Consider the following 13,926-nt stretch of genomic DNA (forward strand, 5'->3'; position numbering starts at 1 on the left):
ACAGGTGGATCTGTGTGCTGTTAGTAAGAGGCAAAATAGGACAAGGATTAGGGTAGCAGAGACCATGAGACAGCATAACCAAGCAGCTTATGATTAATTCCACATACTGACTTAAAATAAGAAGGCTTCTGACCTGTTTGCATATGCACATCACATATAAAAACATGTGAAGGAAGAGAAAACAGAAAACAGTCTCTTCATTTATATAATTAGTCAAAAGTCACACCACACATCTTTTCAGGCAGCAGCCACTATTGTGCAATGTTATAGGCACCAAATGTATTTGAAAAATGTACTATAAATGGTGAGAATCTCAAGAGACAATGTGTGTCAACACAGAGATATTTTAAGATTTGACTATTTTTAATTTTTTAGAAATGATGGAGGTCAGTGGATGCTGTCTTGTGGCATCTTTGATACCACAATGCCCAAGAGCATCACACTGCTAATTCTGGGTATAAAGCTACAGAACTTCCTGGCTGAACAGGATACAATGTCGTTCCAGGTACTTTTCTTCTTCCTTGTTTGCTTTTATGGCCACCTGCCAAATATCTGTCAGATACAGTTATCCAGAAATTCTAAAGTGCATTGTAAACTTGAGATAGTAACTAACACTTTGAAACACTGAAGCATATACACTGATTCAATTTGAAAACCAATAAAAGAGTAATACCTGCAAATCAACACTACGAGAACTTGCTATCCAGTAATTAAATCCCAGAACGATCATACAAGCTACAAGTGCTGCTACTAGAAGAGGAGGCGACTTTATCCCACGACGGCTGTTTCCTAGCCCAACCATCTTAAAGTTACAGATTTCTGTTGGTTTAAAGAAAAGAAATATTTATATTTACCTTTGTTGTATTAATGAAAATTTCCAAGCAATACAAGAACTTGCCAGTAACAATACCTGCTCAGAAGTAGCTTGTACCTTGATGAGTTAGAAGATACATGTATGTATGTATGTGTATATATATGTCAGTTACTATCCTCTCAAGCTTTCATTTAATTACAACTCATAAGTGGTTACTTATAAATCTGTTTAATGAAGTGAAGTGTCCAGTACAAAAGTTGCGAATAGCGTTTCCCACACGTTCTACAATTTAAAATCACAAACTTTCAATTTCCCCCCTACTGCCCTCTTAGGAATGTGCCCCTCCTCCCCATGCCAGCAGATGGCTGGAACGGTCTCTCTCTCAATGACCTTGGGCCGTGGGGCATCTAGCCCAAACAACACAATTCACACTCCCGTCCATCTCCCCCTCCCAGATGGCGACTTGTAGGTTGACACGGGTTGCACAAAGATGGATGTGAGTCTGATAAGATGTTCTGGGAACATTTTATTGGGGAGCGTGACTCTATCTATCTATCTATCTATCTATCTATCTATCTATCTATCTTCCTAGATAAAAACACAGAAACAAACAAAAGCATAACAGTCAGGCATCCAATGTTTTATGACACATTTTAATTGCAGCAACACAGAATTTAATCATAGTACTGTAATGCAAGCATTAGTCAGAAAGTAGGAGTTTTCTGTAATAAAGATCTGTTTGTCCAGGATACCATCACAAAAAAGGTGAAATAAAAGAATGCCATTTGTCCCTGTATAAATTGCAATACAGCAGTACACGGAGAAGGGTTTCAATCTCTCCAAACCGTAACAGGAAATTCATGTGGATAAGAGGATTTTGAAGTATCTGCCCAGTAGGAGCACTGATGATAATGCATTATATGGTGCTCAAACAAAGTCCTTTCTCACTCAACCTAGGTAATGTGAGAGATGTAAAATATTTGGCTGGCTGTCAAAGTCCCCTAAAAATCCAGGCTTTGCTCTTATTTGGTGTCCTATTGTTCTCCAGTTTGAACTCCATATCCTTTCAGTAAGAACTGTACATTTCTGTCCTTTTAATAACCCAGGCTAAGAAGGAACCAAGAGTCTGTAAGGTGCCAGTTTGAATGCTATAGCACCCCTACAACTTGAGGAATGCTCCTCTGATAATACAAGGCAAATAGGCCAGTGGGGAAGAACCAGATGTATAGCTAGTAACTGATCACAGGCATCTCCACCACAAGTCAGAGAGCACTGTTGGCTACGCATCTTGGGGCAGCAAGAATTTCTCTCAAAAATTTCATCTGCACCACTTCCATAGTATTCTCCATGGCATAAATTCTCACCTGTGCTCTGTGTAGGATTTGTGATAATGTTTGGGCTTTTAAAAGTTTAAGAAAATCTCTCCACAGATGGGGTGCGGGGAATGTACTCAATCTTATACCCCCTTATAATACAGATTTTCTGTTTGGTTCTTTTCTCGGAACCCATGATTCTACAGCCTGCCAGTTTGGGAGTATGGAAATCAGGGTTACTGAAAGCTGATGCTACCAAATATAAATATAAATTGAAGTGCCAAGATGCATCCTAGACAGACCCCTCTGTGTTAGCTGCTCTGTCCAAGAAGGACCTTACATATAAGAAGTTGTTGTAACAAGAATTTTGGAGAAAAAAAAATTATTTTAATACTGCAAGTAAAAATGGCCACTGCAGGTTATCAAAGGTTATTTCTGCATATAGGAAGATTAGCATTGCTTTCTTTTCTTTTTTTCTTTAGTGAATATAGTCAAACGCTTATAAGCCTGCTGTTGTCCATTATGTTCCTCTTCAGAATATCTATTTCATCTATTTTCTGTTCTGTGTTGTTGTTGTTTATTTGTTCAGTCGCTTCCGACTTTTTGTGACTTCATGGACCAGCCCACGCTAGAGCTTCCTGTCGGTCATCGCCACCTCCAGCTCCCCCAAGGTTAAGTCTATCACCTCTAGAATATCATCCACCCATCTTGCCCTTGGTCGGCCCCTCTTCCTTTTGCCCTCCACTCTCCCTAGCATCAGCATCTTCTCCAGGGTATCCTGTCTTCTAATTATGTGGCCAAAGTATTTCAGTTTTGCCTTTAATATCATTCCCTCAAGCGAGAGTCTGGCTTTATTTCCTGGAGGATAGACTGGTTTGATCTTCTTGCAGTCCAAGGCACTCTCAGAATTTTCCTCCAACACCACAGTTCAAAGGCATCTATCTTCCTTTGCTCAGCCTTCTCTATGGTCCAGCTCTCACAGCCATATGTTACTACTTTCTGTTCTATAGGAGTCTTTTAAAAAAATAGATATTATGGTATGAGCTGTAAGTCCATATCTGATGCTGAGCCCTGTTTATCATTGCAGGGTCCAGGACCTAGTTCCAGGATGCTTGTTGATTTTAAGCAGCTAAAACTTTAAAACTACAGTTATAACTGCATAACAGCTGATGCATTTGTAAGTAAAATATTCTATACGTGTGGCCCATATTTGCCTTTTTCTTTTTCTATCAATCAATATTGTTAATATTATTTATCTTTAAAATTTTGTATTTATTTTCTATCCTGCCTTTGTTATTTTTATAAATAACTCAAGGCGGCGAACATACCTAATACTCCTTCCTCCTCCTATTTTATTTATTTATTATTCACATTTCTATCACCGCCCATCTCCCCCTGTGTTTTCCCCACAACAATAACCCAGTGAGGTGAGTTGGGCTGAGAGGGACTGACTGGCCCAAAGTCACCCAGCTGGCTTTCATGGCTAAGGTGGGACTAGAACTCACAGTCTCCTGGTTTCTAGCCCGTTGCCTTAACCACTAGACCAAACTGGCTATTATTACCTACAATATTAATATTTCTGTTGAGACAAATTTAAAGTTAACACTAAGAGTTAAAATTTCTAAAAACTGACACAAGACAAAAGTTCAAACATATTAACACTTTTGTTAACATTAAACTAATTCACAAAATATTAAGTATAGATGCACGCAAGAGTATGAACAGTATAACTGTTAATTGATAATCATGAGAATAATAAAAAGAGAAAGGGGAAAAAAGGCACAAAAAACATGTTTGGACATCTCTAAAAAACCCACTGCTCAAAGGTCCTCTTCATCCATTTGTTAAAAAACAACAAAAATAAAAATTCAAATGTTGGCAAACAATATATGTCAACATTCCTTTCATGCTTATCAGATGCAGATTTCTCCTTCCAACATGGTATGATAATTCTTTCAGTTAGCCTCTATAACTGGCTAGGATTGGGTGGATTGGTACAGAAATGAAACATGTGTCATGATAGCACAATGCAAATCCCATGACTTATACATTTGAATCTGATACCAGAATGCAAGTAGGGTTTGCATTGTGACATCACCACAAACATATCATCACTTTTTTTCATCACAGGAACACCTATGGTTCTTAACATCTTCATACTGGGGATACAACCAAGAAGAACATATGCATCTTTATCATACATATTTTAAGAGCTGTATTAACAATTCTGTCCATATCAACCCCAAATAGAGCAACAAAAGGACAAGAGCAAAACAATGATTTAATATTCCAACTTCTGAGTTGCATCTCTAACAGCCCAGCATTTGTCACCAACTTTTATAAACAATTCTCCAAAGTATCCAGTATACATGAAGCAACCATTTTTATTGTATTAACCTCATTTTAAGATCATGGGTAACTCATTTTTTAAGTTGCATTTTGTTAGTTTACCGGGCAGAACGATCAAGCTCCTTGTTCCGGAAGCAACATAAACATTAATTTAATCAACCCTGGAAAAAAGGATTAATGGCTTAGGAACCAGTGTTAGTTCTTCCATTAACTCTGCCTAGTCACTCTTATTACCTTTTTTTGCAAACTGGGATTACTCTTGCTACCTCTGCAATCCTTGGGAATACGTCCTGTTTGATCAATAAAAGTGAAGCTAACAAGAGGCACTCACCAAATTAGGTTTGTTTTAATTAAACACTACTTGGGTCTCTATTATTTAACCATTTCAAATAGAAAAACTGGCAGCCTGCTGGTCAATTTATCAATATCTGAGTCACCTCTATTCAGGTCCCTGAATGACCTGCAGAGAGCTCTGAAGTTGCTGCTCCCATGCTTGTACAGGCATCTAGTTGTCTGGATTCTCTGGAGTTTACTGAAACCATTGCCAATGATTTGTCAGAAAAAGGAAGAATCCTTCTCTTTAAATGATTGAACTGAAAACTCCAAAGATTCCTTATTGGCCTTATTCTTCTCCTTCAGAAAAGACTAACCTTGTTTTTTAAGTTTCAACAACTCTTGGCATGAAGGCCTTGAAGGGATTTTGTAAGCTATAAATTCAGTCTGAAACTTCCTTTTGAAAATATAAGGACACTTTTTTGATTGAACTATTTCTATTCTTCGCTGCCCAAATGAAAATGACATTTCCTCTTTTCCATGACATCAACTTCCATTTGTTAATAAACACATTATATAACTCTACACACTCATTATGGAGTGTCTTTGTATGTAAATTTGTGTAATGAGTAAATTTGTGATAGGTGTACATTTCTAATCTGAGTGGAGAATTTAACCAATCAGCTGAAGCTGTAGCACTCCTTTTGTTCTACTTAATTTGAACAGCAGTCTTTGCATCCTTCAGAACTGGGGGACATCTTTCCTCTATTCTGTACAGCTCATTAGAGGGTAACCTCAGGACTAAAGGGAAATTGCTGCTTTCTAATCAGGGTTCCACCTCCATAGTCACTGGTGAAGCCAACAAGTTGCAGGAACAACCCCACAGTCAACTATTACCCTTCCCTCCCGTCTCCAAAATGTGTTTTCAGTTGGTGGATTACTCATTAGAGTGCCATTAAGACTACATGGATGGATCCAAGAAGGTCCATTTGTTTCACCCAAAATCCTGCCAAACTTTCCCTAGAAGCATTCTTCACGTTCTTCTTCCTCTTAAAAGCATTTAAACTGTTTATGGAGGGTTTGGTCATATGCGTCCAACCTAGCATTTAAATTTCCTCCAATTATAATTGACTGCTTGCACGGTGGGGTTTTTCAACATAATTTCAATCACTTCCAAGGGTTTTAATTTGGGTAATATCTCAAGAGGATACTGTATGCATGTCTGTGTGTACACACACACACACACACACAGTATATAATGTATACTGTATATAAACAGGGAGCAAACCTCACACTCACTTGCACTGATGTTACCTAGTTGGGTAATGAAATGTCTGCAAGCAAACAACCAAGCTCAGAGCACCAAGGATTCCACAGTTCAGCCTTTGGTTTCTACTTGGTTTCACATGTGTTAAATTCAATCATTTCCTCATAAACTATCAGTTAAGATTATTGTTAGAAAAATGCTATAAATCTATTGTAGCTCATTGGCTGAAAGGCTAGAAGTCTCAAACATCGTCTCCCATAAGTCCTCTGGGTATTCACATCCTCACCCTGTCACCAGCTTGAGGATAGTAGCTTGGTAATTCTTGGTGCTACCACCTATCTTCCAGGGGATACCTCACAGGGTGCCCGCCTCCTAATACCAGTGCGTGAGAGAAATAGGGCTTTCATTATCTGTTCTGCCTTTATGGCAATTAAAGGGTCAACATGTTTATTATTATTATTATATTTCTAGCTGTGTAGCAGAGAGGTGTGTTGATTACAGGATTCAACCTTTCATCTCCCATGAAAACCAATCTCACAGAAAATAAACCAGGACAAAGTTTATTAGAAGAAGGAAACATACACTGTGACGGACCCTTTATCATCTTTGAATAGCTGAAATTCAGTGTTGGAGGAGATAAACACCACCTGGTTAGAAAACAAACCAACATTCTAGTGCAAACTCCTGGGTAAGCATTTGCCAATTTCTACAGAAAATAGATGACTTGTGAATCAGATGTTCTCTCTGATTCAATACCAGGACCTCCCTCAGTTCGTGGAGATTCCAGCTGTTCATCAGCAGCTTTTGGGGGAGATGTTAAAACCCTGTTTTCTAGCCTTGTTTCACAGACTTTTGCCCTTTCTTTTTAAAAGGACCAAACTTTTCCTCTCTCCAACGAAAGAAAGAGCTGAGGTCATTGGACTCTGTATGTGACCAGGTGTGATGGTTGCCTTAATTCCAATAAAACGCTCAGACTCAAAATGTCAATTCAGGCTCTGAGTTTATTTAGAAAAGGGTGCAAACAGGTAAAAAGCTGAGAATGAGAAAAGCGCGCCTAAACTCAAATTAAATAGCATCTTTGCAAACAGAAGCCCAGCCCCTCCCTCACATACAGTTCACCCCACATTCCCAGATGCTCCTAACGAGCTCTGCTGCTCAACGGGCAAAGAGACCTTGACCTTTCAGAGATAGTCTAAACACATTCCTTCTGGCACAGATCAACACGTTTTTAGTACAAGGCTCGCAGCAGCACCCTCCCAGCCAGAACACGTATCAGCACCATGGCAAGCGAACCATTACGATGCAGAAACATCGGAACGGTGAACATGACATACCGCCCCCCCCCAAAAAATCACCTAACAGAGGGCTTAGAAGGGTAAGCAACATGAAAAGCATGTATCAAATCAGGGGCAAGAACATCCCGGGCAGCAACCCATTCAGGATGGGGAAAGTGTTTCCAGTGGATCAAGTATTGAAGAGCTCCCCGCAGCCTGCAGGAGTCCAGGACCTCCTTAACTTCGAAGTGTTGCTGCCCATCAATCATGATTGGTGGAGGGGGAGGACAGCGAGGATGCCAGCGGGTGTCATGTTCTCGTTCTAATGTCTGGTTAACATTGTAACATTTCACATGTCTTTTTCTGTTCCGTGTTCCTTCACCCGGGGTTTTTCCATTCCTTCGCCCTCCATTGTTTTGAGGGCTTGGAATGCATGTTTGGGTTTGCGCTCCTGTTCAAGGTTACTTTCCCAGGCGCGTCTAACGGCTTCTAGCACCTGGGAGAGGGAGCGTCCTGACGGGCGACGGGGCGGGACCTGCTCACAAGCAAGGCTTTTAAGTTTGTATTTGGCGCGCTTTTGCTCATTCTCAGCTTTCTCTGTATTTGCATACTATTCCTTTAATAAATCAGTTATCTTTAAGCCCGAGCTTGTGAGACTGAGTATTTGGGATTAGGCAATCATTACATAAAGCTGAGAATCATTTTATCCATTTTCCGCTAGCCCCATCCAATCATTGGATAAGAGGGTACGCTAGCGATGACAGAACCTCAACTTCGCGCAAGTGAGGGAAGCGAAGAGGAGCGGGAGGCGGCTAAAAGCCGGCCAGCGCTAACCTCGAGAGCGCAAAGAGCAGCACGTCGGGAGTTGCGAGATATCCAATTGGACGAGCTGCTGATATCCATGCAGGAGAGTCTCAGGAGTGAACATAGAACTGTTATGGAAAGAGCACCGGGGAGGGGGTCTCCACAATTGTCCTGGGAGCACGAAGTCCCCTTGTCACCGAGGGTGGTGGTAACCAACCAACCCCCGGAGGAGCCGGTCACTCCGGCTCGTATGAGGGCATTAGAAGATAAGATGGATTTAATAGTGACGATCCTCAAGGATCTACCCAGAGAGGATCTACCCAGAGAGGCAGAGCCCACCCCGGAGGATTGGGAAGAAGAGCCGTCACAGTACCCCAGGCACAGTACCATGTCGACCCGGGGGAGAAGCAAGACTCGATCAGCCCGTCAAGGGGGGGAGCGAGAGGCAAGACCTCCTAGGGATCGACCACCCATGGGGGCTCGGCGCACGCTGACATTCGCGGCACCGCCACAGCCAGCTGAGCCGGCAAGAACCTTCCCACCATTTGGAGTGAAGTTCGATGGGGATCCCACAACGCTCTCCTTCTTTATTACTAATGCCAAGCATTATATAGAAGATTGGGGTCGAAACTTTCGGTCTGAACATGGCAAGGTCAATTTCATTGCCAACAAGCTGAGAGGAAGGGCAGCGGATTGGTATGTGCAACTATGCCAAGCTGAGGCAACTGAGTTGGAGGACTTCGATGACTTTTTGTGGGCACTAAAAGAGCATTTCGAAGACCCCCTAGCTCAAGAAACGGCCAAAAATGACCTGCGGAAACTCTACCAAGGGTCCCTCTCAGTTGCCAAATATGCGTTGGAGTTTAAAGCTTTGGCAGGAAAAGTGGAAGACTGGTCTGAGCCAACAATCATCGAATTGTTCAAGCAGGGGCTTGAACCCGAAATCCTTCGATGGGCTCTGGGCAGAGATGATCCTAAAACGCTATATGGGTGGATTCAGTTGGCGGGAAGCGCAGAAAATGCCCTACGAACCTATGCCCATACCAAAGAGCTTAGACAAACACGTCTCGCTAGAGGAGCGCGCACATCTGGACTTGCCAGCCGCCCCAAACCGAAAACCTGGGAAGAAGAGAGGGAGCAACGGTTCTCCAAGGGTCAGTGCCTCCGATGTGGGAAAGAAGGGCATCGAGCCACGTCGTGCCCGAGACGCCGTCCAGAGGAACGACAGACTAAACCCACGGTAAAGACGCCTGCTCCTGCTCCACCGCGAAAACTGAAGGCAGCCCTCGCGGAACTGGACCCCCCAGACCTTCCCTTCGGAGAAGAGGAGGAAGAGTTGCAATTCGAGCAACCGGCGGGAAAAGCCTACCACCTGCCCTGAAGGGCGCCCTAGGGCAGGTGGAAGAAACCGGGCGTAACCATGATTCGGTGAGTGGAAACTTCCCCACACTGACTGTTAAAGTTAAACTGAGCTCAAAAACCAAAACGGTGGAAGTGTGGGCCATGCTAGACTCGGGTTGCTCCCGTTCCCTAATGCACCCTGATGTCGTAGCGGCTCTGGAACTGCCCACGTTCCCTTTGCCAAGACCCATGATTTTCACCCAATTGGATGGAACTATGGCGGGAGGGAAAGCAGTCAATCTTTCCACGGGACTGGTCGCCTTGCAGATGGGCTCCCATCAGGAAAAGCTGCCATTTGTGGTAGCTCCAGTGGGGGGTCCTCTGGTAATCTTGGGGATGCCTTGGTTTGTGCAACAAAACCCTTTTATCAACTGGCTGCATAGAACTGTGACGTTTGCAGATGGATTTTACAAAGTACCCGAAAAGGACCTACTGGAGGACATGGAGGGTGGAGGGGTAGCGTATACCACTGTGCAAACGCTTCAACCTCTTGAGGGACTACCCAATCAATACCAAGATTTTGCTGAAGTATTTGGGGAAAAGGAAGCGGATCGCTTGCCACCCCACCGAAAAACGGACTGTGCCATTGAGTTTTTACCAAATGTAAAATTGCCTCACCCAAAAATATACCCCATGTCTCCCAAAGAGCTTACCACGCTAAGGGAGTTCATTGACAAAAATCTGGCTAGGGGTTTCATTGAGCCGGCAAATTCTCCGGTAGGAGCTCCTGTCCTATTCAGGCCAAAAAAGGATGGGTCATTAAGGCTTTGTACCGATTTCCGCGGGCTCAATGCGGTCTCAATATTAAATAAATATCCTTTGCCCCTGATCAAAGATATGTTATCACATCTGGCCAGAGGCAAAATTTTCTCCAAACTGGATTTGAGAGAGGCTTACTTTCGCATTCGCATAAGGGAAGGGGATGAGTGGAAAACAGCGTTCAACTGTCCTCTTGGGGCTTTCCAATATAAAGTCTTACCATTCGGTTTATCTGGGGCACCTGGGGTTTTTATGCAACTAATCAATGAGGTCTTGCATGACCACCTATTCAAGGGGGTACTGGTATATTTGGATGATGTATTGATTTATACTGAAACCATGTCAGAACATATCCACTTGGTGCGTCAGGTACTGGCTAAATTGAAAAAAGCAGAGTTGTACGCAAAACTGTCAAAATGTGCGTTTCATCAGTCACAAATTGATTACCTAGGGTACCGGATTTCAGCTCAGGGCATTGAAATGGACCCTGCAAAAGTAGAAGCTATCGTGGCATGGGAACCTCCCCGTACCAGGAGACAATTACAAAGTTTCCTTGGATTCTCTAATTTCTATCGGGCATTCGCCCAAAATTTTGCAGAACTCGCCCTCCCCCTTACTGAACTGTTAAAAACTAAAGGACAGGGGGATACGCGACGTTCAAAGAACCCAGGCGCACTCCTTAAATGGACTCCAGCCTGTCAGCAAGCGTTCGAAGCGCTCAAACAAATCTTTACCACAGAACCAATTTTACAGCATCCAAACCCCTCTAAACCCTTCGTTGTACAAGTCGATGCTTCAGATTTTTCCATAGGAGCAATTCTATTACAATCTGACCAATCTGGCGCTTTAAAACCCTGTGCCTACCTCTCTCGCAAGTTCACAGAAACAGAGAGAAGATGGCATGTTTGGGAAAAAGAGGCTTTTGCTGTAAAAACGGCTTTAGAGACATGGCGACACCTATTGGAAGGCACTTCAAACCCTTTTGAAGTCTGGACTGACCATAAAAACCTGGAAGCTTTAAGCACCAGTCGGAAACTCAGTCCCAAACAGCTGCGCTGGGCTGAGTTTTTCAGCCGCTTTGACTTCACTCTTAAATTTATACCAGGCAAGAAAAATTTTTTAGCTGATGCACTCTCGCGCAGACCCCAAGATGCTGGCCCAGGACCAACGGTCCAAGGCACCGTCTGGACCGACAAACAATTAAGTTTGGCAGCAGTGACTCGCAGCCAGACCCGAGCGCAATCAACTCCGCCTCCAGCCGCTCTGCCTTCCAGCCGCCCAGCGCCCTTGTCAATTCCCTCCGATTTGCAACAACAGTTGCTTTCCCACCTTAAAACAGATACTTGGTTGCAAACCAATACACACATTTTAACTTTCACCGATGATCTTGCCTGGCGCAACGATCGTCTCTATGTACCCGAGGCAATGCGGAAAACCATACTCCAGCGCTGCCACGATGACAAGCTAGCTGGACATTTTGGCTACGTAAAAACTTTGCACCTCGTTCGCCGCCAATTCTGGTGGCCAACTTTACTCAAAGACTTGAAGGAGTATGTCACTGCGTGCCCTGTATGTGCGGCGATAAAGCGCAAACCAGGCAAACCCCAAGGTCTCCTTCAACCCGTTGCCACTCCATCTGTCCCTTGGCAGGATATCTCCATGGACTTTATCGTTGATCTACCCCCTAGTCAACGCAAAACTGTCATTTGGGTCGTCAAAGACTTTTTTTCCAAACAAGCCCACTTTATCCCATGCGCTTCTATCCCCACCGCACAACAGCTGGCACGCCTCTTCCTCATCCACGTGTACCGCCTCCACGGTATCCCCGCCCGTTTGGTGAGTGACAGAGGCACACAATTTACGTCACAATTTTGGCGGGCATTTTTAAAACTTCTGGGTACAAAACAGTCGCTTTCCACCTCCTGGCATCCGGAAACGGACGGATCTACAGAGGCGGTTAATTCTACATTGGAACAATACCTCAGAGCTTTTGTTAACTACCAACAAGACAATTGGGTCGATTTACTCCCATTTGCTGAGGTTGCTTACAACAATGCCATTCATCAAACCACTGGTCAAGTTCCCTTTAAAACAGTTTTTGGACGTGAATTTGTTCCGATTCCTGAACTTCCTCATCCTCAACCGCTACCAGCCACCCTTGCTGACTGGGCAGACTCTCTCAAAGACTCATGGTCTAATATTCTACTCGCTCTCCGCCATGCCCAGGCTACCTATAAACGCCATGCCGATGCGAAGCGTTCCCCAGAACCATCCTTTGCTGTCGGGGATAAAGTCTATTTATCAACTAAGTTTATCAAGTCCCCACAACCCTCTAAGAAACTTGGTCCTAAATTTGTGGGTCCTTTTCCAATTGTTGCTCAGCTCAACCCTGTTACGTTTAAACTTGATTTGCCTCACAACCTTAAACGTTTACATCCTGTTTTCCATTGTAGTTTACTCAAACCCTGCCTGTCGTCGGACCGTTGGCATCCGCAACCCATTCCTCCACCTCCCCTCATGATTGACAACCAGCAACACTTCGAGGTGGCATCTATCCTCGACTCCAGACGCCAGCGCTCCGCTTTACAGTACCTCGTCCGCTGGAAACATTTCCCTCATCCTGAATGGGTTGCTGCTCCAGACGTACATTCTCCTCGTCTCGTAGCCCAATTTCACTCTGCCTATCCTGACAAACCATCTCCCTAGTTTCTTTTGGGGGGGCAATATGTCATGTTCTCGTTCTAATGTCTGGTTAACATTGTAACGTTTCACATGTCTTTTTCTGTTCCGTGTTCCTTCACCCGGGGTTTTTCCATTCCTTCGCCCTCCATTGTTTTGAGGGCTTGGAATGCATGTTTGGGTTTGCGCTCCTGTTCAAGGTTACTTTCCCAGGCGCGTCTAACGGCTTCTAGCACCTGGGAGAGGGAGCGTCCTGACGGGCGACGGGGCGGGACCTGCTCACAAGCAAGGCTTTTAAGTTTGTATTTGGCGCGCTTTTGCTCATTCTCAGCTTTCTCTGTATTTGCATACTATTCCTTTAATAAATCAGTTATCTTTAAGCCCGAGCTTGTGAGACTGAGTATTTGGGATTAGGCAATCATTACAGCGGGATGAATTGTGAGCAGGCTTGAGCAAACTGCAGTGAAAAACAGGATGCAAACGCTTCAAATTATGAGGCAAGTCCAAACGAACAGTGACAGGATTAATGACTGCAGTAATTGGGAAAGGACCAATGAACTTAGGAGACAATTTCTTAGAGGGCTGAGGGGACTTTATAAATCTAGTAGAAAGATAGACTAAATCCCCTACTTGAAAAGCCGGCTGGTGGCGGCGGTGTCGATCCGCATGTTTTTTGTAAGTTTCCTGTGCCTCTCAAAGAGCCGTGTGAATGACTGGCCAGGAATCAGCCAGCCGGGAGCCCCAATCACAGGCGGCAACAGCCGGAGCAGGTGGCTGGGGAAATTCAGGTATGGGAACAAAATCCCTACCAGAAACAATGCGGAATGGGGTTTGACCCGTGCTTTGGTGGACAGCATTGTTGTAAGCCACCTCAGCGAACGGAAGCAAGTCAACCCAATCATCTTGATGATAGTTTATGTAAGAATGGAGGAATTGCTCCAAAGTGGCATTAAGGACCTCAGTGGATCCGTCAGTCTGGGGGTGCCACGCGGT

General features: G+C 43.9%; 1 protein-coding gene across 3 annotated transcripts in view; it reads right to left on the bottom strand.

Annotated features, from left to right (window-relative positions):
• The window catches only part of GOLM1 (golgi membrane protein 1), a 54,033-nt gene that overhangs the window by 32,395 nt on the left and 7,712 nt on the right, over positions 1 to 13,926 (bottom strand). For 2 of the 3 annotated variants that reach the window (XM_063295197.1, XM_063295195.1), the window contains exon 3: positions 674 to 819. In XM_063295197.1, the coding sequence (XP_063151267.1) occupies positions 674 to 802 (129 nt within the window). In that variant the 5' untranslated portion in view covers positions 803 to 819. Of the gene's footprint in view, positions 1 to 673; positions 820 to 910; positions 927 to 13,926 lie in introns of those variants that run through there. The other variant, XM_063295196.1, reaches the window with a different exon arrangement.

The sequence above is a fragment of the Candoia aspera genome, chromosome 2 (genome assembly GCF_035149785.1).
Source record: "Candoia aspera isolate rCanAsp1 chromosome 2, rCanAsp1.hap2, whole genome shotgun sequence".
In the NCBI taxonomy this organism is placed as follows: Eukaryota; Metazoa; Chordata; class Lepidosauria; order Squamata; family Boidae; genus Candoia; species Candoia aspera.